General features: G+C 52.9%; 1 protein-coding gene across 1 annotated transcript in view; it reads right to left on the reverse strand.

The window, feature by feature from the left end:
* Nucleotides 1-2,767: 2,767 nt before the first annotated feature.
* The window catches only part of LOC134341256 (FH1/FH2 domain-containing protein 3-like), a 67,522-nt gene continuing 42,531 nt past the window's right edge, over nucleotides 2,768-27,758 (reverse strand). Inside the window, exons 5-9 of the mRNA XM_063039113.1 lie at nucleotides 25,480-25,641; nucleotides 24,152-24,342; nucleotides 18,362-18,536; nucleotides 10,369-10,549; nucleotides 2,768-3,506 (exon numbers count right to left, since the gene is read on the reverse strand). Of these exons, the coding sequence (XP_062895183.1) occupies nucleotides 3,493-3,506; nucleotides 10,369-10,549; nucleotides 18,362-18,536; nucleotides 24,152-24,342; nucleotides 25,480-25,641 (723 nt within the window). The 3' untranslated portion in view covers nucleotides 2,768-3,492. The remainder of the gene's footprint in view (nucleotides 3,507-10,368; nucleotides 10,550-18,361; nucleotides 18,537-24,151; nucleotides 24,343-25,479; nucleotides 25,642-27,758) is intronic.

The raw sequence follows: 27,758 nt of genomic DNA on the forward strand, positions 1-27,758 counted from the left end.
AGGGAACAATGACGGCTGATCTTATAGGCGTGTTCAAAATCATGAGGGACATTAATGTACACACAGGAGATACTGAACAACACACACAGAATGCTGGAGGAACTCAGCAGGTCAGGTGGCATCCGTTGGGTGGGGAATAAACGGTCGATGTTTCAGGCCCAGACCCTGCACCAGGACTGGGAATGAAGGGAACAGAAGCCAGAATAAGAAGGTGGGGTGGGGTGGGGAGAGGGAAAGGGGAGGAGAACAGGCTGGCAGATGATAGGTGAGACTGGGTGAGGGGTGAAGGGGTAAAGTAAGAAGCTGAGACGGGGTAGGTGGAAGAGGTAAAGGGATGAAGAAGGAGGAATCTGATTGGAGAGGGCAGTGGGCCGAGGAAGAAGAGGGAGGAGGAGAGGCACGAGAGGGAGGTGATGGGCCAGTGAGAAGGGGTGAGAGGGGAACCAGAACTGGAAGTGGATAAGGAGGGAAGGGCTGGGGAAAATTTACCAGAAGTTAGAGAAGTCAATGTTCGTGCCATCAGGTTGGAGGCTACCCAGATGGAGGTGTTGCTCCTCCAGCCTGAGTGTGGCCTCATCGTGGACATGGACCGGCCTGCCAGAATGGGAACGGGAGGCAGAATTGAAATGCGCGAGTGGTCAAGGGGAAATCCCGGCCGTTGTGGCGGATGGAATGAGGGTGCTCGATGAAGTGGTTCCCCAATCTATGGTGCATCGGGTCTCACTGCTGTAGAGGAGGCTGCATTGGATACAGCAGCCCATCCCGGCAGACTCACACGTGAAATGTCACCGCACCGGAAGGAGTGTTTGGAGCCCTGAAGGGTGGTGAGGGAGGGAGGAGGTGTAGGGGTAGGCAGAGCTCTTATGGGGATAAGTGCCGGGGGGGGGGGTGGAGATCAGCAGGGAGGGATGAGTGGATAAGGGGGGATTCACATAGAGAGTGATCCTCAGGGAAAGAAGAGAGCAACGGGGCATCTATAAGCCCAGTCTTTTTCTCGGGTTGGGGAACCAAGGACAAGAAGTCTAAGGTCCCTTCTGCCATCAGGACTCACACCACCAGGTTCAGGAGCAGTTATTACCCCTCAACCATCAAGCTTTAGAAACGGAGGGGATAATGTCACTCACCCCATCACTGATCTGTTCCCACAACCTATGGAGCCACTTTCAATGACTCCTCATCTCATGCTCTCAACATTTATTTATGACTATTATTTCTTTCTAAACAGTTTGTTGCCTTTCACACACCGGCTGGTCGTGCGGTCTTTCATTGATTCTATGACGGTTGTTGGACTGATGGAGTATGCCCACCAGGAATTGAATCTCAGGGTTGTAGAGGGTGACACATACGCACTTTGATAATGAATTTACTTGGAACTATGAAGGTGAGAGGGGAGAGATTTAACTGGAAGCTCAGGGGCAACTTTTTAAACTAGAGGGTGGTCCGTATATGGAACGTGCTTCCAGAGGAAGTGGTTGAGACCAGCGTTTTAACATTTAAAAGGTACTCGGACGGGACAACAGATAGGAAAGGTCTGAACCAAACGTGAGCAGCTGGGAATCTCGGTCAGCATGGACCGAGGGGCCAAATGGCCTGTTTCTGTGTTATGAGACTCAATAACTCCAAACAGCATTGGGGAAAAAGGGGCAAAACAAAAGTTCCAGTTTCCAGTCAGGAGGCTTTGAAAGCAAATAGACAAATCCTCACCACAATAGTTCATATCCTGGATGAAGGCCGGTGACCAGTGGTGTGCCTCAGGGATCTGTTCTGGGACCCCTACTCTTTGTGATTTTTTACAAATGACCTGGATGAGGAAGTGGAGGGATGGGTTAGTAAGTTTGCTGATGACACAAAGGTTGGGGGTTTTGTGGATAGTGTGGAGGGCTGTCAGAGATTACAGCGGGACATCGATAGGATGCAGAACTGGGCTGAGAAGTGGCAGATGGAGTTCAACCCAGATAAGTGTGAGGTGGTTCATTTTGGTAGGTCCAATTTGAAGACAGAATATAATATTAATGGTAAGACTCTTGACAGTGTGGAGGATCAGAGGGATCTTGGGGTCCGTGTCCATAGGGCACTCAAAGCTGTTACGCAGGTTGACAGTGTTGTATGGTGTGAACCATGGGATTGAGTTCAAGAGCCATGAGGTAATGTTGCAGCTTGGAGTACCGTGTTCATTTGTGGTGGCCTCACTACAGGAAGGATGTGGGTATTAGAGAGAGAGTGCAGAGGAGATTTACAAGGATGTTGCCTGGATTGGGGAGGATGCCTTATGAGAATAGGTTGAGTGAACTCGGCCTTTTCTCCTTGGAGTGATGGAGGATGAGAAGTGACCTGATAGAGGTATATAAGATGATGAGGGGCATTGATCGTGTGGATAGCCAAAGGCTTTTTCCCAGGGCTGAAATAGCTAACACAAGGGGGCATAGTTTTAAGGTGCTTGGAAGTAGGTACAGCGGGAATGTCAGAGTTACGTTTTCCACACAGAGAGTGCTAGGTGCGTGGAATGTACTGCCAGCAACGGTGGTGGAGGCAGATACAATAGGGTCTTTTAAGAGCCTTTTGGATAGGTACATGAAGCTTAGAAAAATAGAGGGCTATTCAGTAGGGAAATTCTGGACAGTTTCTAGAGTAGGTTACATGGTTGGCACAACATTGTGGGCCAAAGGGTCTGAAATGTGCTGTAGGTTCCTATGTTCTATGTTGTAACCCAGTAACTGACAAAGCAGACCAATGGAACAGTGAAAATTGTACATCATGCTGTGGTGAATAAGCCAAGAGTCAGTGTTTATTTAATTCTGTTTAATACAACATACAAAGCACTATATGTATATATAGAAAGAGATCTGCCTCAGCACTTTAGTCAGCTGGTCATTTGAATTCACCACTGCCCCCTCGGGCCTATCACACACATAACCACCACGTTCCTGGATTCTGGAATTCTCTCACTCCGGCCACGTTGTGACAGTCCAGCTTCACAGAGTCCAAAGCAGATGGATTGAGAAAGAAACGGTCTTCATAAGGGTAGGGCCGCCATCCTGTTCAATGCGGAGGCCTCTTTCAGCTTCATAAGGGCAGGGCCACCATTCTATTTGACCCTGAGGCCTCATTCAGCTTCGTAAGGGCAGGGTCGCAGTCCTATTTGATGCTGAGGCCTCATTCAGCTTCGTAAGGGCAGGGTCGCAATCCTGTTTGACCCTGAGGCCTCATTCAGCTTCGTAAGGGCAGGGCCGCAGTCCTATTTGCTGCTGAGGCCTCATTCAGCTTCAAAAGGGCAAGGCCTCCATCCTGTTTGACGCTGAGGCCTCTTTCATCTTCGTAAGGGCAGGGTCGCTATCCTGTTTGACCCTGAGGCCTCATTCAGCTTCGTAAGGGCAGGGCCGCAGTCCTATTTGACGCTGAGGCCTCTTTCAGCTTCGTAAGGGCAGGGCCTCCAACCAGTTCGACGCTGAGGCCTCTTTCCCACGGGCCTTCACCACATTACCAGGAAAGCTTCTAGTCGAGGATTTCTTTGGAAAGGAACAGAGGTGAGAACGAGATTAAAGAGGAGACTAGACAGTGACTACTCTCCGTCTATCAGACCGGCAACAGGGATTCAGCTGCTCATCCTGAGACGATCAGAGAATGAATTGGTCTACCATTGCCACCTGCTTCTGCATGCCATTCGTATAGGTCTCTGCCACACCAGTACATTGATATCGTACGAGGGACGAGCATTAACGGAACAGAATAAGCTGTTGCAGTTACAGGGCAAGTGAGTGCAGGCAGACAAGGTCATGACGGGGTCAACTGAGAGCCCAGAGTCCGTCTCATCACACAAAGAGACTGTTCAACGACCTTATAACAGCGGGGTCAGCCTGGTGGTGCGTGCTTTCAGACTTCAGCATCTCCCCCCTGGGGGTGGGGGGAGAGAAGAGAGAACGTCCGGGGTGGGTGGGGGCTTTAATTCTGAGTCTCATTGCTCTCATCAAGATGAGGAACTGGAGCCTCAGGAACAGCTTCTTCCCCCTCTGCCATTGCGTTCCTGAATGGACATTGATCCCACGAACACTATCTCACTACTTCTTCTACAGGTGGACAGAGTAGTTAAGAAAGCTTATGGGGTGTTAGCTTTCATAAGTCGAGGGATAGAGTTTAAGAGTCGCGATGTAATGATGCAGCTCTATAAAACTGGTTAGGCCACACTTGGGAGTACTGTGTCCAGTTCTGGTCGCCTCACTATAGGAAGGATGTGGAAGCATTGGAAAGGGTACAGGGGAGATTTAACAGGATGGGGCCTGGTTTAGAAAGTATGCATTATGATCAGAGATGAAGGGAGCTCGGGCTTTACTCTTTGGAGAGAAGGAGGATGAGAGGAGACATGATAGAGGTGTACAAGATATTAAGAGGAATAGATAGAGTGGATAGCCAGCGCCTCTTTCCCAGGGCACCACTGCTCAATACAAGAGGACATGGCTTTAAGGTAAGGGGTGGGAAGTTCAAGGGGGATATTAGAGGAAGGTTTTTTACTCAGAGAGTGGTCGGTGCGTGGAATGCACTGCGTGAGTCAGTGGTGGAGGTAGATACACTCGTGAAGTTTAAGAGACTACTAGACAGGTATATGGAGGAATTTAAGGTGGCGGGGTTATATGGGAGGAAGGGTTTAAGGGTTGGCACAACGTTGTGGGCCAAAGGGTCTGTACTGTGCTGTACTATTCTATGTTCTATGTTCTAATTCTATCTTTGCATAACTAATTTAATTTCACTATCTAATATAATGTAATTCACAGTTTTTTCTATTATTATATAACTGCATTATACTGCTGCCGCAAAGGCAACGAATTTTATGACGTATGCCAGTGATATTAAACCTGATTCGGATTCTGAGGGGAGGCTAGGTTCTGTGATGCTCTGAGCTGCATCCACAAGCTCCTGTCTCTATTCCTGCCGAAGGGTTTCAGGGCCCGAAACGTCGACTCTACTTTTCTTTCTCCACAGATGCTGCCTGGCCTGCTGAGTTCCTCCAGCAATTTTGTGGGTGCTGCTCAGGTTCCCAGCCTCTGCGGACTTCCTCTTGGTTGTCCACTAGCTCCGTCCTTTTTCCTCTCAGTTTCGGGCAGAGCAGTCGCCCTACGAGGCCGCGACGCAGCATACAATCTGCCAGAGGAACTCAGCTGGAAGCCCTGGGGCTGGGTTTTGGCCTGAAATGTCGACGGCTGCTTTCCCCTCACTCGACCTGCTGAGGTCCTCCAGCAGGCTGCGTGCTGCCCCAGGTTCCAGTGTCTGCAGGCTCTTGTGCTCCCGTGTATTTGGTCAGGGTGCTTTCGGTATATATAGCTGAGACTCCACGGCTACATGCCTAACAAAGCTCCCTGAGGAAGCAGAGGCACTGGTGGGCTTTCCTGGCCGTGCCATCTCTATGTGGTTAGATCAGGACAGGCTGGTGGTGATGTTCCCGCTCACCCTACTACCATCGGGCAGGAGGTGCAGGAGCTTTAGGTCCCACACCACCAGGTTCAGGAGCTGTTATTACCCCTCAGTCATCCAGAAAAAGACAGGAGCCTCAGGACTCACACCACCAGGTTCAAGAACAGTTATTACCCCTCAATTATCAGGAAGAAGGTACAGGAGCCTCAGGACCCACACCATCAGCTTCAGGAACAGTTATTACCCTTCAACCATCCAGAAGGTGGTACAGGAGCCTCAGGACTCACACCACCAGGTTCAGGAACAGTTATTACCCCTCAATTATCAGGAAGAAGGTACAGGAGCCTCAGGACCCACACCATCAGCTTCAGGAACAGTTATTACCCTTCCACCATCAGGAAGAAGGTACAGGAGCCCCAGGACCCACACCACCAGGTTCAGGAGAAGTTATTAACCCTCAACCGCCAGGCTCTCGAACTGCTGTGAATAACTTCACTCAACTCAGCTCTAAACTGACTCCACAACCTACAGACTCACTTCCAAGGACTCTACAACTCACGTTCTCAATACATTTGCACAGTTTGTCTTCTTTTGCACATCGGCTGTTCGTCAGTCTTTGTGTACATATAGTTCTGTTACATTCTAGTGAATTTCTTTATTTTCCTGTAAATTCCACAAGGAAACAAATCTCAAGGTAGAGTATGATAATGTACAGTAAATGTACTTAAATAATGCTTCTTTTCACATGAATCCTAAACTTAACAGCAGAAGTCTACCAGCTACAAATGTCTGCAAGTACCTTCATCTCGGGGAGATTATATTGTATCAACCTTTATTTCAAAGACTAATTTTCTTAACTAGTTTAGCCTTTTTTCTCAAGGGGTAACACTGACAATAATCACAACTGAGCAACAGATACCGGACCCGACTATCACAAAAGGAAGCAGTACTTCCAGTTCACAGAGCAGATTAAACAGAGATATTTATTCTAAACATATTTTATTTTCAGGGGCAAATTCTGAGACAGATTATACTTCCACAATACACAAGCACAATTCTTGCAAGTTAGGGAACTGTGCCACAGAGTTCCAGTTCACAGAATCTGGAACTCTTCTTGGACTCAGGAGTGGTTTCTACGTCGTCACCACTATAACTCCTAAAACCCCTTCTGCTTTCAAGTGTTTTTATTGTGAAGCAACATCAGCTTAACCACAACCGACAATGTCCTAAAGTACAATGCTTCATTTTCCTTTTCCTTCTCATACTCAGATAGGTGGTGTTGTGGTTTTCAAAGCTTGCAGAGAGATTTAGGCCAGTTAGAAGAGTGGACTGAGAGATGGCAGATGGAGTTTAATGCTGATAAAAGTGAGGTGCTACATTTTGGTAGGACTAATCAAAATAGGACATACATGGTAAATGGGCGGGCATTGAAGAATGCAGTAGAACAGAGGGATCTAGGAATAATGGTGCATAGTTCCCTGAAGGTGGAATCTCATGTGGATAGGGTGGTGAAGAAAGCTTTTGGTTTGCTGGCCTCTATTAATCAGAGCATTGAGTATAGGAGTTGGGATGTAATGTTGAAATTAATAGGCATTGGTAAGGCCAAATTTGGAATATTGTGTACAGTTCTGGTCACCGAATTATAGGAAAGATGTCAATAAAATTGAGAGAGTACAGAGGAGGTTTACTAAAATGTTGCCCGGGTTTCATCTCCTAAGTTACGGAGAAATGTTGAACAAGTTAGGTCTTTATTCTTTGGAGTGTAGAAGGTTGAGAGGGGACTTGGTAGAGGTATTTAAAATTATGAGGGGAATAGATAGAGTTGACGTGGATAGGCTTTTTCCATTGAGAGTGGGGGAGATTCAAACAAGAGGACATGAGTTGAGAGTTAAAGGGCAAAAGTTTAGAGGTAACACGAGGGGGAACTTTACTCAGAGTGGTAGCTGTGTGGAACGAGCTTCCAGCAGAAGTGGTTGAGGCAGGTTCGATGTTGTCATTTAAAGTTAAATTGGATAGATATATGGACAGGAAAGGAATAGAGGGTTATGGGCTGAGTGCAGGTCAGTGGGACGAGGTGAGAGTAAGAGTTCGGCACGGACTAGAAGGGCCGAGATGGCCTGTTTCCGCGCTGTAGTTGTTATATGGTTATATGGTTATAACAAGATAATGAAAGTCAAATGAATGTATGTGTAGTAAACAAGCAAAAAGCAAAGGAAACCCTACCACCCCTTCCCAGCCCTCCCCTCCCCTCACCCCTCCCGTATGTGCTCTTTAGGTCCTACCGCCTCCCACACTTAGTTCAGCTGTCAGTCTCTTCTAAATATAACAGTAATGGTTGCCAGGTTTTTTCAAATTCCTTGAGTCTGTCCTTGATAACGTATCTTATCCTCTCTAGATGCAGAGTATCCATTAATGCAACCAGCCATTGTCTGAGTGATGGAGTTTCCTCCTTTTTCCAGAACATCAGTATGAGTTTCTTTCCATTAAGTATGCCACAGGTCAGGAGTTGTTGCTGGGTAGCCTGGAATTTATTTGACCTCACAGAAGATCCAGAAATTATTAAAATGGGGTCTGGCATTATCTGAACCTTTAGTACCTTTGATAGGACCTCAAATATTTGCTCCCAGTACTCTTGTATCCTGGGACATAAAGCATAACTGTGTTACAAATTTGCCTCCAAGGACTTGCATTTCTTACACACTGGAGACACCTCCGGGAATATTTTATGAATCCTTACTTTTGAGTAATACAGTCTATGTAGGATTTTAAATTGTATTAAACAAAGCCTGGCATTGACAGAACAGGAGTTAACATACTCCAAAGCCTCATTCCATATAACCTCCTCTATCTCTGTAAACAACCTAAAACCCCTTCTGCCTTCTAATATTTATATCAGGGTCTTTTCTTAGCTAAACAATGTTAAATTATTCTGTAGAATTATTATCTTTCTAGCAATTTAACTTTCTCATGGTTTCTCTGACAGTATTTTATATAATATACAGCGTTGTGCAAAAGTCTTAGGTACTTAGCTAAGGTGCCTAAGATAGTACTGTAGTAATTTTATGTATTGCCCTTTACTGCTACTGTCAGAAAAAGCACAATTTTTATGTCAAATGAAATCGCTATTCATGCCATCATATCTTATGCCCTATCTAAATGTCTATACCTTAGCTACTTATATAAAATATAAAATCCATAGGTTATTGAAAGTGGCGTCACAGGTAGATAGAGTTGTAAAGAAAGCTTTTGGCACATTGGACTTCATAAATCACCATACTGAGCACAAGGAGATGGGATGTTACACTGAAGTTGTACAAGACATTGGTGACATTTGGAGTATCGTGTGCAGTTTCGGTCACCTACCTACAGGAAAGATGTAAATAGGGTGAAAGAGTGCAGAGAAAATTTACGAGCATGTTTTGGGTCTGGAGGACCCGAGTTATAAGGGAAGATTGAATAGGTTAGGACTTTATTCCTTGGAAAGTAGAAGATTGAGAGGAGATTTGACAGAGGTATACAAAATTATGAGAGGGGTATAGGTAGCAGACTTTTTCCACTGAGGTTGGGTGGGACTACAACCAGAGGTCATGGGTTAAGGGTGAAAGGTGAAAAGTTTAAGAGGAACATGAGGGGAAACTTCTTCACTGAGAGGATCGTGAGAGTGAGGAATGAGCTGAGCTCGATTTCAACATTTAAGAGAGGTTTGGATAGGTACATGGATGGTAGGGATATGGAGGGCCGTGGTCCCGGTTTCAGTAGGTGGGAGTAGGCAGTTTAAATGGTTTGGCATGGACTAGATGGGCTGAAGAGCCTATTTCTGTGTTTTACTTTTCTACGACTCTGTCTTTAACCTTGGACACTTCACACTCTAAGATTATAGGAACAGAATTAGGCCATTTGGCCCATTGATTCTGTCCCACCTTCCAATCATGGCTGCTTTTTTTCTCAACTTCATTCTCCCGTCTTTTCCCAGTAACCCTAAACCCCCTCACCAATCAAGAACCCATCAATCTCCATTTTAAATATACCCATTGATTTGTCTTCCAGCATCCTGTGGCAATGAATTCCACATTCACTACCATCTGGCTGCAGAAATCCCTCATTGTCAAAGTGTCTCGCTGTCATTAGTACACACCTTAACTTCGGAGCCCTGCACTAGTTCTCCAAGTCCCTTTGCACCCGCAACTTCTGAATTTGTCCATTTGTAAAATAGCCCATGCCTTCATTCTTCCCGCTGAAGTGCTTGGCCCCACAGTTTCCCCGCGCTGTGATCCCCCTGCAAATCCTCTGCCCGCTCTCCCAACCCATCCACGTCTCTCAGTAGATGATCCCCCTCCCACCCTCCGCCTCCTGGCTCGGGGGTCATCTGCAAACTCGGCCTAAGTATCACCAGGTCCTCCCTCTGGATCGGAAATGTGCAAAGTGAAAAGATGTGGCCCCAATACTGACCCTGCAGTACGATTTAGAGAGACAACAAAGGATAGGCTCGTCCAGCCAAAAGAGCCACTCTGCCCAACAGCCCATATTTAACCCAAGCCAATGGCCAAGTAACCGACTAATCGGTATGTCTTTGCATTGTGGGAGGAAACCAGAGCACCCGGAGGAAACCTTTACGTTCACGGGAAGTATAGACAAACTTCTTACGGAGGACGACGGAATTGAACTCTGAATTCTGGACTCTGACACCCCAAGCTGTGATAGTGTCACACTAACCATAGTGCTACATTGACTCCTCTGGTCATAGGCAGCCCTCGTGAAAAGGACCCTGTTCCCCGACCCCCCGACCCCACTCCCCCAAAACTCTGCCTCCTGCTAGTCAGCCTGCCTTCTGACAATGCCAATACCCGTCTCCACCATGTTGGACTCTGGTTCTCCGCCTCGTCAGAGGCTTTCCGCAAATACCCATCGCAATCTACAGTGAGGACATTTTACAATCACTGCCCCATCCCCTCCCCCCGGACTCACCCTTGCCCTGGAATTTCTTCCTGCGCAAGCGAGGGAGGCTGTTGTCGAACTTCCGGCTCCGCTCCGGGGTTCTCAGGATTTCCTTCATGTCCTCATGCTGCTGGCTGCAGTCCGGGAACAGGGTGCGGATCACCACGGCAACGCTCTGCGGGGAATCCGTCTCTCCGGCCGATGGCACGTCCTGGGAACACAGGCGGCAAAGACCCCCAGATACACATTGGTTGCGAACCCCCCTGCACGGTCCAGTCACACGATCCCAGGGTGAGGCTCCCTCCACACCGTCCCGTCACACACTCCCAGGGACAGGCTCAGACACAGTGAGGCTCCCTCCACACCGTCCCGTCACACACTCCCAGGGACAGGGTCAGACACAGGGTGAGGCTCCCTCCACACCGTCCCGTCACACACTCCCAGGGACAGGGTCAGACACAGGGTGAGGCTCCCTCCACACCGTCCCGTCACACACTCCCAGGGACAGACACAGAGAGGAGCTGTGCTGACTGAGCTGGGAGAAATCGAAGGAAAACTACTGGATAAAGTTCGTGGAATACTTTGGAGGTGGCTCTAAAAGTCTCTTGGACAACTGAGTGAGTGACGGCGTTGGCGTGGAAGCTCGGTGTGGAGTTTTTGCTGCCGGTTTGGACTGGGTTTGTTGGCGGCTGCTTACTGCGTAGCTCCCAGCTGCGGCCGCTGGCAACTCGCCAGTAAGCCGGTTCGCTCCAAAACCGGAGGCAAACGCCGTCGTTTTCCCCCCATTGACATCGGGGCAACGTTCCTCCTCCATTGTTTTCCTGATTTTTCGTCCGGTGTCGGTGCCGGTGCCGGAGCATCTGGAAGGACGTTTCGGCCTCTCCCGGCCTGGGTCTCTGCAAGTCCGACGGAGCCTTTCCTGGCGCCGAGCCAGCGAGGAACTGTCGACTGCAAACTTTCCCGGCCAGTTATTCGACTCGCTCCAGGACTTCTAACTGGCACCGCCGCAAAATTCTCGGACTGGAAAGAGCGCCAGCATGCCGGACCGGTCTCCAGGGAGTCGCGGGCCTTCGGGGAGTTACGCAAGGGCGGCTGCCTCCCCGGCCTCGGACAACGCCCTGTTTCGGTCGGTGAAGGTGGAACGTGGGGTGCAATGTATTTTGCGCCCTGGAATGACACTAGAAAAGTGTACGGAGGCAATGGAGGACCTTGTGGGGAAAGGTGGTATTCTGGCCACCGAGAAGGAGTTCGGAAAGGCGGTGTTCTATCTGGTGAATGAAGAGCTAGTGCACCGGGCCCTAAGCAGGGGAGTCACGGTGGACACCATCTTTTTACCTATGGAGCTGGTGACGGCCCCCACGCAACGTATCGTGCTTGGGCATGTTAAGCCTTTCATTCCAAATGAGGACTTGCTTCCCCCACTGGCCCGTTTAGGGCAAGTAAGGTCGGAGATCACTGCCATCCGACACAAATTTAAGAGACGCACCCTCCGCACCGTAATCTCTTTCCGGCGTCAGGTTTTCATGCAGCTGGAAAGGGAGGACGATGTTGAGGGCCGCTTTACTGTCCGGCACGAGGGAGTAGATTATCAGGTGTACTGGAGCTCCGAGCGCCCACGGTGCCATGCGTGCAGGGAGGTGGGGCACTTTCGGAGGGACTGTCCTGCCGCCCGGAACCCGAGGGAGCCCACTTCGGGCACCAGTGCCGCAGCTACCTCTGCCCCTGATCCTACTCCTGCGCGTGCGCCTGCACCTGCATCTGACCCTGCCCCCGCCCGTGATCCTGCCCCAGCCCCTCACCCTGCCCCTACCCCTACCCCTACCCCTGTCCCTACTTCTACGGTTGGGTCGGTCCCTGCTCCTCTCCCTGTAGTTCAGGTGGGGGACGGGGTGGAGTCTGTGCGGAGTAAGAAGGCAAAGGGGAAATCTAAACATAGTAAGAAGCGGGCCTTTGAGGCCGCAGAGCTCACACCCATTTCGTCTGAAGTGGAGCGTGGGGCTCGGGGAGGTGCGCAAGCAGACGGGGCGATGGAAACAGAAGGCGCCGCCCCATCGGTGAAGCCTGCACCTGTGTGCTCCTCCAGCGTGAAGAGGAGAAGGGAACGTTCCCGCAAGAGGGCAGGGGATGTAGATGCGGGGGAGTCCCAGGAAGGGGTGGGAATCCGGGTAGGGGTTGGTTCTAAACCTGAGTCCTCAGATGTAGCCACCAGTCCTGGGGTAGATGGTGTGGTTGTGCAAAAGGCTTGTGATAGGCCTGTTTGCACAAATGAGGCAGCCCTGGAGGCCTCCACCCAGGACCTACAAGTCAGCGCCTCTCTGGAGGCCAGTGTACCGAATAGTGTAAGAGGAGACGAGGCAAAGCTCTCTCATTCTCAGCACCAGGCGGCTTATGAATCCCTTGGACCAAAGGTGCCGGGTTCCCCTCTATGCCTGCCCCCTAGGGAGGACGATATTCTGTGCACATCGACCCCAGCAATAAATGACTTGCAGGGAGTCCCTGGGGATTGTCTCTCCACTGTCGCAAATGTGGATGAGGCTGATGCGACGGTGGAGAAGGCAGGTAAGAGCGAGGTGCCCGCTGCGCGGTGTGGGTCGCAGGCGCAGCCATCTATTGGAACATGCGGGGAGGCCGATGGGGATTCTGTCTGCAGTGACGGGTTGGAGGGGGACTCTTTCGATAGTGAAACAATGGACATCCTCACCCCTCCTGAGAAATCCCCATTGATACCTGTAGAGGAAATTAAGCATTTCATTCTCACCTCTGAGGGTGCCAAGCACCGGCCTCAGCTAGCCTCGCTTCGCTGGCCCAGCATGCCGAGGCTGGTGAGGTCCCTGCGAGTCATCCTCAGACGAAAGGGAAAGGGAAAGAGGAATGCGGTGGTGGGGAACGACAGACGGCAACTAAAATCTTTCCTGGATGACCTAGTAAGGGACATCAGAGGGAGAAGCAGCCTCGCTCCTACGGGGGATGGTGGGTCACAGGGTGTTGCTGGTACCGCTCGAGCCCGGAAAGCAAAAGGTATCCTTGCTTTCTTTCCGGACAGTGTGGTGGAAGGCGCCTCCGCTCTCACCGAAATGGGCGCAGCTGCTGAGACCTAGTGTGTTCCCGCCATGAAGCTTACCATAGCTAGTCTCAATGTAAACGGCAGCAGGGGTCCTCTTCGCAGGCATAACAATCTCTCAGTCCTCAGGGATGGGCGGTATACGGTGAGTTTCCTGCAGGAAACCCATACCATCCCTGGGGACGAGTCTGCTTGGCTCCTGGAGTGGCAGGGCGGGGTCTACATGAGCCACCTCAGCTCCATTTCTAGCGGGGTGGCGATCCTGTTGGCCCCGACCTTCCAGCCAGTAATTGAAAGAGTCCAAGACGTTGTGCCCGGCCGTCTGCTCCACCTGGTTGTGCGCCTGGATGGCGTACCATTGCATTTTATCAATGTGTACGCTCCCAGGCGCGGTGTGATGCAGACGCGCCTATTCTGTCAGCTGTCCACCCTGCTGAGCTCCATCGATCCTGGGGACTGCGTAATCCTCGGGGGAGATTTCAATTGTACCCTCGAGGCGGAGGACCGTTCGGGCCTCCAACGCGACCCAGCATCGGCAAAAAAGTTAAAGGAGCTAGTCGGCTCCTTTGACTTGGTGGACAGCTGGCGGAATTTTCACCCCAACTCTAGCGCCTTCTCGAGAAGGTCTAGAGAAGGAGGTTCCAGGATAGACCGCATTTACATCTCTCGGGCCTACGCCTCCCGCATGTCGGCGTCCTCCATGCGGCCAGTGTCGTGCTCGGATCATCACCTTGTGTTGATGGAATTTATTCCACTACACCCTCGGGTGGGATCCGGGTATTGGCATTTTAACAACCGGCTGCTGGAGGACAGCCGTTTCCGGGATTCGTTCCGAGCGTTCTGGGTCTCCTGGAAGGAGAGGCGGAGAGAGTTCTGCTCCCTACGGCTATGGTGGGATGTGGGCAAAGCCCACATCTGGTTTTTATGTCGGGAGTACACTAGGGGGTCGACCAAAGGGCGGGGCTCTGAGATTGAGCGGCTTGAGAGAGCGTTGCTTGACCTGGAGTCCCACCTCGGTCCGACCACTGGAGACCAGCAGCTGTGGCAGGAATACCAGGAGAAGAAGGACGCACTAAGGGACTTGCAGCTTCAGCAGTCCCGAGGTGCGTACGTGAGGTCACGGATCCAAATGCTGCAGGATTTGGACCGTGGCTCACCCTTCTTCTACTCGTTGGAGAGGTGGCGGGGAGTTCAAAAGCAGCTAGTGGAATTGCTGGCTGCCGATGGCTCCTCCATCACGGACCCTGATGGAATTAACAACGAGGTCCGTTCATTCTATCGGTCCTTATTCTCGCCTGATCCGTCAAATGCGGAGGCGTGCAATGAGGTCTGGAAGGATTTGCCTAAGGTCAGTCCAGAGGATGCAGTGCGTCTGGATGCCCCCCTGACTCGGGAGGAGCTGTCCACTGCCCTTCGGCAACTCCGGAGGGGCAAGTCCCCTGGTTTGGATGGACTGAGTGTTGAGTTTTATCAGGCTTTTTGGGATGTCCTGGGGGATGATTACAGCCTTGTCCTAGGGGAGAGCCTAGCCACCGGAGAAATGCCCCTCTCATGGCGAAGAGCTGTTGTGGTCCTACTGCCCAAGAAGGGAGACCTCCGCCTGCTAAAGAACTGGCGGCCGGTCTCCCTCTTGTGCGCGGACTACAAGATCTTCGCCCGGGCAATGGCCAACCGTCTGGGTTCGGTAATTGGACAGGTGGTCCATCCTGACCAATCTTACACGGTCCCGGGCCGCTCCATCCAGGACAATGTCCACCTAGTACGGGACCTGATCCACCTGCTCCAGGAGACTGGGACCCCGGCGGCGTTTCTTTCTCTTGACCAGGAGAAGGCGTTTGACCGGGTGGACCACAGTTTCCTGCTGGGCACCCTGCAGGCTTTTGGGCTCGGACCACACTTTGTGGCCCGAGTTCGGCTCCTGTACTCTGCCGCAGAGTGCCTAGTTAAGATCAACGGATCACTGACAGGACCTATCCACTTCCGAAGAGGAGTGCGTCAAGGGTGCCCCATGTCCGGTCAACTGTATGCGATCTGTGTCGAGCCATTCCTCGGCCTTCTTCGGCGAAGGCTGACAGGTCTGGTTCTGCGCGAACCGGACATGGGGGTCGTCCTCTCGGCCTACGCCGATGACGTACTCCTCATGATGACAGACCCCTGTGACCTGCGGAGGATGCGCGAGTGCCAAGATGTTTTCTCGGCGGCATCCTCCGCCAGGATCAACTGGGCGAAATGTTCCGGACTCTTAGTAGGCCAGTGGCAGGCGGACTCCCTGCCGGAGGAGATGAGAGCTTTTGAGTGGAGCACCAGACGTCTTCTCTATCTGGGAGTCTACCTGAGTCCTTCTGGGGAGACCTGGCTGGCGAACTGGCAGGACCTGGAGACAAAGGTCATGGCCCGGCTAGGGCGCTGGTCAGGCCTTCTCAGGGTGCTTTCCTATCGAGGCAGGGTGGTGGTCATAAACCAGCTGGTGGCCTCCATGTTGTGGTACCGGATGGTCACCTTGGCCCCCCCCCTGCCCCTTTTGTTGCGAGAATGCAGAGGAAGCTAGTGGACTTCTTCTGGGGAAACAGGAAACACTGGGTCTCTGCAGCGGTTCTGAGTCTCCCAGTAGGAGAGGGCGGACAGTCGCTGGTGTGTGTACGCACACGACTGGCGGCTCTCCGCCTCAGGACTCTGCAGAGATTCCTGTACGCCGAGTGCCCTCCCAGGTGGCACGTGTTGGCGACTTTCTTCCTCCGGAGGGGCTGCTGCCTTCACGAAGATATGCAGCTACCACCGGCAGGCGTCAGCCGTGCTGCTTTGCAGAGGCTGCCCGGCTTCTATCAGGACCTACTGAGAGTCTGGAACATGGTTGCCTCAGGCCGGGAATCCCCTCCTCTGGCAGAGGGCGGGGTCCTGGCCGACCCTTGCCCTGCCTCAGCGGATGTCGGTGCGGCTCAGGTGTGTGGATCGACTCAAGCTGAGCTGCTCGTCGGGCCCAGGCCCCGCAGCCTTACCCGAGAGACGAATCCACACAACTTGAGCCGTCTTTCATCGACACCCACAATCCCATTCAGGGATGCAGGCAGGAGGTACCTTTATGGGCTGCTGCTCCACACCCTCCACTTCCTCGCCTTTGTCCACCGTCCCGACACGCCATGGCGGTCGGTCTTTCCACCTGGAGGTGAGGGGGGTCCCCAATGGAAGTCCCTTTACAAGGGAGTCCTCCCCATGCACCTTGGGGATCTCGGCTGGAGGGTGCTGCATAAAGCGGTGCCCTGCAATAAGTTCTTCAGTCTGTACACGGATCTCCCAGCCGCGTGTCACTTCTGCGGGCTGGAGGAGACCGTGTACCACATGTACGTGGAGTGTGTGAGGCTGCAGCCCCTTTTCGCGTTTTTGCGTGGGCTGCTTCTCGCCTTCTGGTTGCATTTCAGTCCCACCCTATTTATATATGGTCATCCAGTAAGGAGGGGGGCACAGAGGGATGAGGATGTCCTTGTCAACTTGCTCCTGGGGCTGGCGAAAATTGCCATCCGTGGCTCCTGGAAAAGGGTGGCAGGAGGTTCTCCCCGGGCGGACTGCCTGGCTATGTTTAGGGGGTATGTTCGTGCCCGGGTGAACATTGAAAAGGAATACGCACAGTCCACGGCGACCGTAGAGGTGTTCCGGGACCGTTGGGCTCCGCGGGGTGTAAATGCCATCATTGATGAGGATGGCAATATATTGGTTTAAGATGTATTGTCTGTATGTAGTGTAGTAAATATGTTAGTCACTGGGTTTGTAAATATTGTATAGCACCGACATTTGTAATAAAGAATTTTGTAAAAAAAAAGGGACAGGGTCAGACACAGGGTGAGGTTCCCTCCACACCGTCCCGTCACACACTCCCAATGACAGGGTCAGACACAGGGTGAGGCTCCCTCCACACCATCCCGTCACACACTCCCAGCGACAGGGTCAGACACAGGGTGAGGCTCCCTCCACACTGTCCCGTCACACACTCCCAGGGACAGGGTCAGACACAGGGTGAGACTCCCTCCACACCGTCCCGTCACACACTCCCAGGGACAGGGTCAGACACAGGGTGAGACTCCCTCCACACCGTCCCGTCACACACTCCCAGGGACAGAGTCAGACACAGGGTGAGGCTCCCTCCACACCGTCCCGTCACACACTCCCAGGGACAGGGTCAGACACAGGGTGAGACTCCCTCCACACCGTCCCGTCACACACTCCCAGGGACAGGGTCAGACACAGGGCGGGTCTCCCCCCAACACCGTCCCATCACCCACTCCCAGGGACAGGGTCAGACACAGGGTGAGGCTCCCTCCACACCATCCCGTCACACACTCCCAGGGACAGGGTCAGACACAGGGTGAGGCTCCCTCCACACCATCCCGTCACACACTCCCAGGGACAGGGTCAGACACAGGGTGAGGCTCCCCACACACCGTCCGTCACACACCCCCAGGGACTGGGTCAGACACAGGGTGAGGCTCCCCACACACCGCCCCGTCACACACTCCCAATGACAGGGTCAGACACAGGGTGAGGCTCCCCACACACCGTCCCGTCACACACTCCCAATGACAGGGTCAGACACAGGGTGAGGCTCCCCACACACCGTCCGTCACACACCCCCAGGGACTGGGTCAGACACAGGGTGAGGCTCCCTCCACACCGTCCCATCACACACTCCCAGGGACAGGGTCAGACACAGGGTGAGGCTCCCTCCACACCGTCCCATCACACACTCCCAGGGACAGGGTCAGACACGGGGTGAGGCTCCCCCCACACTGTCCCGTCACACACCCCCAGGGACAGGGTCAGACACAGGGTGAGACTCCCTGCACACCGTCCCGTCACACACTCCCAGGGACAGGGTCAGACACAGGGCGAGGCTCCCTCCACACTGTCTTGTCCCTCTGTCCTGCTCTCCCTCTATCCCTGCAGCCCCTGATCCGGAGACAGGCAACTGACCTCTGCCTGTTGACGCTCCTTCTCCCTGTCCTGGCGTTCCCGTTGTTGCAGGATCTGGAGCCGGGCCATGTGGTACTCCAGGGCAAAGTCGCTGATCATCTTGCAGAACCGACTGACAGTGGCCTTGCGAACGTAGGAGCTGGGGTAGCCCAGGTAGAGGAGAAAGGAGTGGAACCTGCACATAGAAAGATCCCGTTGGCCTGGATGATGGTCGGGAGCCGTGGGAGAAGGGGATGAGGTGGCGGTGGGGGCAGGGGTGTAGTGAGCAGCCAGAGGCCGAATCCGACCCCTAACCTCTGACCCAGCTCTCATCACTTTCCTGGCAGCTTTATGTATTACCCCCTCTCTAGTTTGAATTCTAACTGCCCCATGACTCTGTCTCCTACCTCGTTAGCCCACCAACCTGAATGTTTCTGTTTAAGATTGCAGGACCTAGATGCAACAAGGGTAGGTGGAAATTCATTCAGATAAATATTTATAGGCACCCGTTAGTCTCGTGAGACCATGGATTTGCACCTCGGAAGGTTTCCAGGGCGCAGGCCTGGGCAAGGTTGTATGGAAGACCGGCAGTTGCCCATGCTGCAAGTCTCCCCTCTCCACGACACCGATGTTGTCCAAGGGAAGGGCATTAGGACCCATACAGCTTGGCACCGGTGTCGTCACAGAGCAATGTGTGGTTAAGTGCCTTGCTCAAGGACACAACACGCTGCCACAGCCAAGGCTCGAACTAGCAACCTTCAGATCATTAGACCAACGCCTTAACCACTTGGCCAATAAATGAGAGGTGTTGCATTTTGGTAACTGGCAGGTCCCTGGGCATTGTTGTGGAACAGAGGGTGCAGGTTCACGGTCCCTGGAGACACAGACAGACAGGGTGGTGAAGGAGGTGTTCAGTGCGTGGCGTGCAGCTCAGCCATTGAATAAAAGACGTCAAGCTGCAGCTGTAGAAATTGTGAGTGAGACCGCAGCTGGAGGACTGTGCGCCGTTCTGGGGCCCCGTCTGTAGAGTGTGATGAAGCTGGAGAAGGTGCAAAGAAGATTGGTGGACTTAGAAACATAGGAACATAGAAAATAGGTGCAGGAGTAGGCCATTCGGCCCTTCGAGCCTGCACCGCCATTTATTATGATCATGGCTGATCATCCAACTCAGAACCCTGTACCTGCCTTCTCTCCATACCCCCTGACCCCCGTAGCCACAAGGGCCATATCTAACTCCCTCTTAAATATAGCCAATGAACTGGCCTCAGCTGTTTCCTGTGGCAGAGAATTCCACAGATTCACCACTCTCTGTGTGAAGAAGTTTTTCCTCATCTCGGTCCTAAAAGGCTTCCCCTCTATCCTCAAACTGTGACCCCTCGTTCTGGACTTCCCCAACATCAGGAACAATCTTCCTGCATCTAACCTGTCCAATCCCTTTAGGATCTTATACGTTTCAATCAGATCCCCCCTCAATCTTCTAAATTCCAACGAGTACAAGCCCAATTCATCCAGTCTTTCTTCATATGAAAGTCCTGCCATCCCAGGAATCAATCTGGTGAACCTTCTTTGTACTCCCTCTATGGCAAAGATGTCTTTCCTCAGATTAGGGGACCAAAACTGCACACAATACTCCAGGTGTGGTCTCACCAAGGCCTTGTACAACTGCAGTAGTACCTCCCTGCTCCTGTACTTGAATCCTCTCGCTCTAAATGCCAGCATACCATTCGCCTTTTTCACCGCCTTGAATGATAAGGAGACAGACTGGGCAGACTGGGTACGTTTCCCCTGGATTCCAGGAGGGTGAGGGGTGACCTGACAGAGGTTTATAAAATCGTGATTGGGTGGGCAGGGTAAGGGAGTCTAGAACTGAAGGGAAGAGTTTTAAGGTGAGAGGGGGACTGAGGGGCAATGCTTTCACACAGTTGGTATGGGGTGTGGAATGAGCTGCAGAGGAAATGGTAGAACAACGTCATTTATACCCATCTCATTTCAAAGACATTTGGACAGGAAACCTTTAGAGAGGGACATGGGCCACAGACAAACGTGGAGGGCCTGCATCAGTTGGGCCGAAGGGCCTGTTTCTGTGCCATATAACGCTGTAGCGCCGTCTGGGAATGTCGCCAATGACATCACTGTTGTCAACAATAAGGAGGCGTACAGCAGCAAGACAATGAACTGAGAGAGTGCTGTCACAACGTCGACAGGGTCAAAGAATTGATTGTGGTCTTCAAGAAGGCCAGGTTGGAAGAACGCACACCAGTCCTCTTTGAGGGCTCAGCAGTGAGTGGCCTCAGGTTCCTGGGTGTTAGCATCTCGGCAGGTCTATCACTGGCCCGACTCATGACGAAGGCACCCCAGCAGCTAGACCTCATTAGGAGTTGGAAGAGATGTGGAATGTCATTCAGAAACTCTGACAGATTTCTATAGATGGACCGTGGGGAGCATTCTGACTGCATCACTGTTCTCCACAGGAGGGCAAGCAGCTTCAGAAGAGTTGTAGGCTCGGCCAAGTCCATCGCAGGCACAACCCTCTCCCTCATCGCGGACATCTTTGAAAGAACCAAATATTGCTGTGATGATTGTACGCTCTAGTATCAATTGTTTGGCAACATCTTTGAATTCCTGCTTAGATCCAGGTTTGATGAAGTTTCACTCTGAGCTATCAGAACTTTGTGGAATCTCTTTATATAAGAGTGCCACCCAGGACTTACAAACATAACAAATAGAAGTAGAAGGAGGCCACTCTGGCCCTCTACACCTGTTCCTCCCTTCTACAATGAGCTGTGACACCAATCCCACAATTCCTCCCTTCCCTCCTCCACTGACCGCCCACTCCCACCCCGCCACTTAGTTGATCTCCCTTGCATGTACAATTAGTCCCAGATTTCACCTTTCAAGGGAGGGAATCCCATAGATTTGACCTCAAAATAAATCCCCTGGTCTGGTGGCCTCTGTAACATGTCTTTCATCGGCAGACCCTCTGTACAGGAAGGGGTTGCAATCACCAGCTTCTAGTGTCAAAGGTCGGGGCGGGGGTGCATGTCACCAGGTAGAATTCTTTCTGCTCCTGTGCATTCTGGGAGTTGTGGTCCACCGGTGCCAAGAGGTCAACAAGAGTCGTTCTAATCGCAGGTTCATACCAACTAGAGATTGCCTGACCTTCCCACCATGGAACAAACAGAGAACAGGATAGCACAGGAACAGACTCTTTGGCCCATCGTGTCTGTGCAATCTATAATGCCAATCCAAATTAATTACTATTAAAGTTGAAATTTCGAGGTACTTGGTGGCACACAACAAAGTTGGCCCAAGTCAGCATGGTTTCCTTAAGGGAAAATCTTGCCTGATCAATCTGTTGGAATTCTTTGAGGAAATAACAGGCAGGATAAACACATGGATGTTGTTTACTTGGATTTTCAGAAGGCTTTTGACAAGGTGCCACACATGAGGCTGCTTAAAAAGGTAAGAGCCCATGGTATGACAGGAAAGATACTAGCATGGATAGTATCTTTCAATTCTCTTACCAGCTCTTCTTTCACATTAGTCCTGACAAAGGGTCTCGGCCCAAAACATTGACTGTACCTCTTCCTATAGATGCTGCCTGGCCTGCTGCGTTCACCAGCAACTTTTATGAGTGTTGCTTGAAATTCCAGCATCTGCAGATTTCCTCATGTTAGCATGGATAGAAGATTGGCTGATTGGCAGGAGGCAAGGAGTGGAGATAAAAGGAGCCTTTTCTGGTTAGCTGCCGGTGACTAATGGTGTTCTGCAGGGATCAGTATTGAGATCGCTTCTTTTCACATTGTATGTCAGTGATTTAGATAGCGGAATTGATGGCTTTGTGGCCAAGTTTTCAGATGATACAAAGACAGGTGGGGGTCCTTCTGCAGGATTCCCTAAAGATTAATTTGCAGGTTGAGTCGGCGGGGGGGGGGGGTGAGGAAGGCAAATGTAATGTTAGCATTCATTTCAAGAGGACTAGAATATAAAAGCAAGAGTGTAATGCTGAGACCAAACCTGAAGTATTGTGAGCAGTTTTGGGCCCCTTATCTAAAAGATGTGCTAGCATTGGAGAGGGTCCAGAGGAACTTTACAAGAATTATCCCTGGACTGAAAGGGTTAATATAGAAGGAGAGTTTAATGGCTCTGGGCCTGTACTTGCTGGAATTTAGAAGAATGAGGGGTGACCTCATTGAAACCTATTGACTGGTGAAAGAGCTTGTTGGAGTGGATGTAGAGAGAATGTTTCCTGTGGTGGGAGAGTCCAGGGTCAGATGGCACAGCCTCAGACTAGAAGGACGTCCATTTGGATCAGAGATGAGGAGGAATTTCTTTAGCCAGACGGTAGTGACTTCATTGCCATGGATGACTGCGGAGGCCAAATCACTGAGTGTATTTAAATCGAAGATTGATAGGTTATTGATTAGTCAGGGAGAGGGCAAGAGAATGGGGTTGAGAGGGATAATGAATCAGCCATGATGGAATGGTGCAGCAGACTTGATGGGCCAAATGGCCTAATTCTGCTCCTGTGTCTTATGGATAAAAGAGATATGGAGTGAGTGAGTGAGTGAGTGAGAGAGAGAGAGAGAAATGTAATTAGAGAGAAGTAGGAGGCTGGGAGGAAAATATAGAGTGAGGTAGAATGGAATAAAGACAAGGAGAGAGAGGGATACAGGGGATTGAGGGCAGAGAGGGAAAGAGAGAGATCATTCAGAAGAGGGATAAAGGAAGTAATAGAGGCGGATAGAGCCAGAAAGAGGTGACGTTAAGAGGGAGAGAGGAGAGGGAGATTGATAGAGGGTAAGAAGGATAGAAGGGGGAGAGGAGAGAGTGGGATTGAGGGAAGGAGAAAGGGAAGGACATAGAGGAAGAAAGATAGGGAGGTAGATGAGGGGAGAAAGGGATGGGTAGATAGTGAGGAAGAGGTGAGAGAGATGGGGTAAATAGTGAAGGAGTGATGAGGGGAGAAAGGAATGGGGTAGAGAGGGGGAGAGGGATAAGGGGAGAAAGGGATGGGGTAGATGGTCAGGAAGGGAGGGAGAGATGGAGAAAGGGATGGGGTAGATGGTCAGGAAGAGAGGGAGAGAGGGAGAGATGGAGGAGAAAGGGATGGGATAGATGGCCAGGAAGAGATGGAGGTGGGGAGAAATGAGGGGAGAAAGGGATGGGGTAGATAGAGAGGAAGAGAGGGAGAGGGGAGAGGGATGAGGGGAGAAAGGAATGGGGTAGATAGAGAGGGAGAGGGGAGAGGGATGAGGGGAGAAAGGGATGGGGTAGATGGTCAGGAAGAGAGGGAGAGGGGAGAGGGATGAGGGGAGAAAGGGATGGGGTAGATGGAGAGGAAGAGAGGGAGAGGGGAGAGGGATGAGGGGAAAAAGGGATGGGGTAGATAGAGAGGAAGAGAGGGAGAGGGGAGAGGGATGAGGGGAGAAAGGGATGGGGTAGATAGAGAGGAAGAGAGGGAGAGGGGAGAGGGATGAGGGGAGAAAGGGATGGGGTAGATAGAGAGGAAGAGAGGGAGAGGGGAGAGGGATGAGGGGAGAAAGGGATGGAGTAGATAGAGAGGGAGAGGGGAGAGGGATGAGGGGAAAAGGGATGGGGTAGATAGAGAGGAAGAGAGGGAGAGGGGAGAGGGATGAGGGGAAAAGGGATGGGGTAGATGGTCAGGAAGAGATGCAGGCGGGGAGAGATGGAGAAAGGGACAGAGGAACGGACAGAAGGAGATAGAGCGGGTGGAGAGGGAGAGGGTGTAATGCCGAGAAGGAGACGGGGTGGGCAGAGGGGGAGAGTGGAACTCGCACGGTCACCCACCTGTTGCTCACTCGCCGGTAGACGGCCTTCAGGATGATGGTGCGCTGAGCGGCCTCCCGCAAAAAGGCTGCCGCGCTGCTGCGGAAGGCGGCGTTCCTGTCCCGCCTGCTGATCGACTTCAGGTGATCCCAGGACGCCTTGCAGTTGTACTCGAGCTGGGCCAGGTCGGTCTGCAGCTGCACGAAGTCAACCTGGCGGCAGAGGGAGGGGTGGGGTGAGATTCGCCCTCGCTCATGTGGATTCACAGCGGACGGGGCAGAGCCGCAGCGGGGAGCGAGGAACACGGCAGCAGGGGAGACGGGGCACGAACATATAGAGTGTGAGAGGGGGCGGCAGACAGAGAGAGAGGGCAAATGAAGAGGTGGAGAAAGGGACAGAAAGAGAGATGGTGAAGAAAGAAAGGAGGGAGGGAAAGGGTGGGGGGAATTAAACAGACAAATAGACGGTGTCAGAATGATCAATAGAGCGAGAACAAAACGGAGGGAGCGGGACGGCAAGGATGGAGAGAGAGAGGGAGAGAGGGAGAACCCGGAGACCGAGACAGGCGGATAGAAGGAGATAGACAGAGGAGGAGAGGGAGGGACAGACACAGGGATTAAAATAGACACAAAGGTAGGTGGAGAGAACGTGACAAGGACTGAGATGCAGAAAGAAAGATGAGGAGAAGAAAAAGAAGATGGAGAGGGAAACGGAGAGATGGAGGGAGGAAACGGAAAATAATGATTAACGAGAAAAGACGGGGGACGGGGAGCAGCTGATGTGGTGGATGCAGAGGGAGTGGCAAATGCATCGGGCCGCCATGAGGAGACGGAGATACCAGCGTTGCAAGGGACGGGGGAAGGTACAGCAAGTCCTTTTTGGCAGTTGAGGTGGGGTGGGGGGAGATCCGACGGTTACGGGGGAGGGGGGTGTGAGGAGATGCGATCTTGGCCGATGCGGCCGAGGTGGGGTGGGGGGGGGTGAGGAGTTGCGATCTTGGCCGATGCGGCCGAGGTGGGGTGGGGGGAGAACCGACGGTTACGGGGGAGGGGGGTGTGAGGAGATGCGATCTTGGCCGATGAGGCCGAGGTGGGGGGGGGTGAGGAGATGCGATCTTGGCCGATGCGGCCGAGGTGGGGGGGGGGTGAGAAGTTGCGATCTTGGCCGATGCGGCCGAGGTGGGGGGGAGGGTGAGGAGATGCGATCTTGGCCGATGCGGCCGAGGTGGGGGGGAGGGTGAGGAGTTGCGATCTTGGCCGATGCGGCCGAGGTGGGGGGGGGGGGAGGAGATGCGATCTTGGCCGATGCGGCCGAGGTGGGGATCAGTCGCGACCGCCATGGCGGGCTACCTTGGTTGAGCGGGTGAGCGCGGTGATCTCGGAGTAGAGGTCGGTGGTGTCGGGGAAGTTCTGCACGATGATCGAGCAGGCGTGGTGCAGCAGAGGCTTCTTGCACACGGTGTCCTTCACGCCCGGCACCCGCTCCAGGTACCACAGCTCGAAGCCCTTTGCCTGTCGAGCACAGCGAACGTCAGCGCGCCCTTGGGGCCGCCTAAAGTGGCCGAACCGCCGGACAACACCCTCCACCCCCACGGCCACCCACCCACCAGCACCACCGACCCAGTGAGTGCGACGTGGCCAGCAACCAGAGGATTGGGATGGTCACGCGAGGGCCGGGCTGTCACGCCGAGGGCCGGGATGGACACGCCGAGGGTCGGGCTGTCACGCCGAGGGTCAGGATGGACACGCAAGGGCCGGGATGGACACGCAAGGGCCGGGCTGTCACGCCGAGGATTGGGTTGGTCAAGCTGAGGGCCGGGATGGACACGCCGAGGGTCGGGCTGTCACGCCGAGGGCCGGGATGGACACGCCGAGGGTCGGGCTGTCACGCCGAGGGCCGGGATGGACACGCCGAGGGTCGGGATGGTCACGCCGAGGGTCGGGATGGACACGCCGAGGGCCGGGCTGTCACGCCGAGGGCCGGGACAGTAATTGGGTCCTTGGTCAGTCGCTCGGAGGTTTGGGGCATTGTCTAACCTATTTCCCCCACATCCAGCTGAGTCTGGGGTCAAACACGTTCACAAAACACAACCGCACGCTGTCCACGAGCACAAGAGGCAGAACTCGCGACCCCACCACAGCTCACAAGGAGCCCACCAGAGGGAGTGACCCCCATCCTGTCCCCTTTTTTAACAAAATATCTTTATTACAAATTCAGTGCTACAAAATATACAAACCTGTGACTAACACAATTACTAGACAAACGACGTTAAACTAAAATGCTTCCATCTCTGTCAATGACGCCGCTAACTCCCCGCGGAGCCGAACGGTCCCGGAACGCCTCTATGGTCGCCGTGGACTGCGCGTGTTCCCTCTCAATATTTACCCGAGCACGAACGTACCCCCGAAACATGGCCAGGCAGTCTGCCCGGGCAGATCCCGCCGACACCCATTTCCAGTTCCCACGGATGGCAATTTTCGCCAGCCCCAGGAGCAAGTTGACAAGGACATCCTCACCCTCTGTGCCCCCCTCCTTACTGGATGACCGTATATAAATAGGGTGGGGTAAAATGTAACCAGAAGTCCTCGCAGATACGCAAAAAGGGACTGCAGCCTCGCACACTCCACGTACATATGGTACACGGTCTCCTCCAGCCCGCAGAAGTAGCATGCGGCTGGGCGATCCGTGTACAGACTAAAGAACTTATTGCAGGGCACCGCTCTATGCAGCACCCTCCCCCCCAGATCCCCAAGGTTGATGGGAAGAACCCCCTTGTAAAGGGACTTCCACTGGGGACCCCCCCCCCCCCCTCACCTCCAGGTGGACAGACCGACCGCCATGGCGTGTCGGGACGGTGGACAAGGGCTAGGAAGTGGAGGGTGTGGAGCAGCAGCCCATAAAGTTACCTCCTACCTGTATCCTTGAATGGGATTGTGGGTGTCGATGAGAGACGGCTCAAGTTGTGTCGATTCGTCTCTCGGGTAAGGCTGCGGGGCCTGGGCCCGACGAGCAGCTCAGCCCGAGTCGGTCCACACACCTGAGCCGTACCGACATCCGTTGAGGTAGGGCAGGGGTCGGCCAGGACCCCGCCGTCTGCCAGAGGAGGGGATTCCCGGCCTGAGGCAACCATGTTCCAGACTCTCAGTGGGTCCTGATAGAAGCCGGGCAGCCTCCGCAGAGCAGCACGGCTGACGCCCGCCGGCAGTAGCTGCATATCTTCGCGAAGACAGCGGCCCCTCCGGAGGAAGAAAGTCGCCAACACGTGCCACCTGGGAGGGTGCTCGGCGTACAGGAATCTCTGCAGAGTCCTGAGGCGGAGAGCCACCAGTCGTGTGCGTACACACACCAGCGACTGTCCGCCCTCTCCCACTGGGAGACTCACCACCGCTGCGGAGACCCAGTGTTTCCTGTTTCCCCAGAAGAAGTCCACTAGCTTCCTTCATGGCCCGACTGGGGCGTTGGCCAGACATGGGACACCTCTGACGTACTCCTCTTCTGAAGGGAATGGGTGCTGTCAGTGATCCGTTAACCTTAATACGGCACTCTGCGGCAGAGTATAAGAGCCGAACTCGGGCCACAAAGTGTGGTCCGAGCCCAAAAGCCTGCAGAGTGCCCACCAGGAAACTGG

Source organism: Mobula hypostoma (assembly GCF_963921235.1).
Source record: "Mobula hypostoma chromosome 10 unlocalized genomic scaffold, sMobHyp1.1 SUPER_10_unloc_4, whole genome shotgun sequence".
Classification (NCBI taxonomy): Eukaryota; Metazoa; Chordata; class Chondrichthyes; order Myliobatiformes; family Myliobatidae; genus Mobula; species Mobula hypostoma.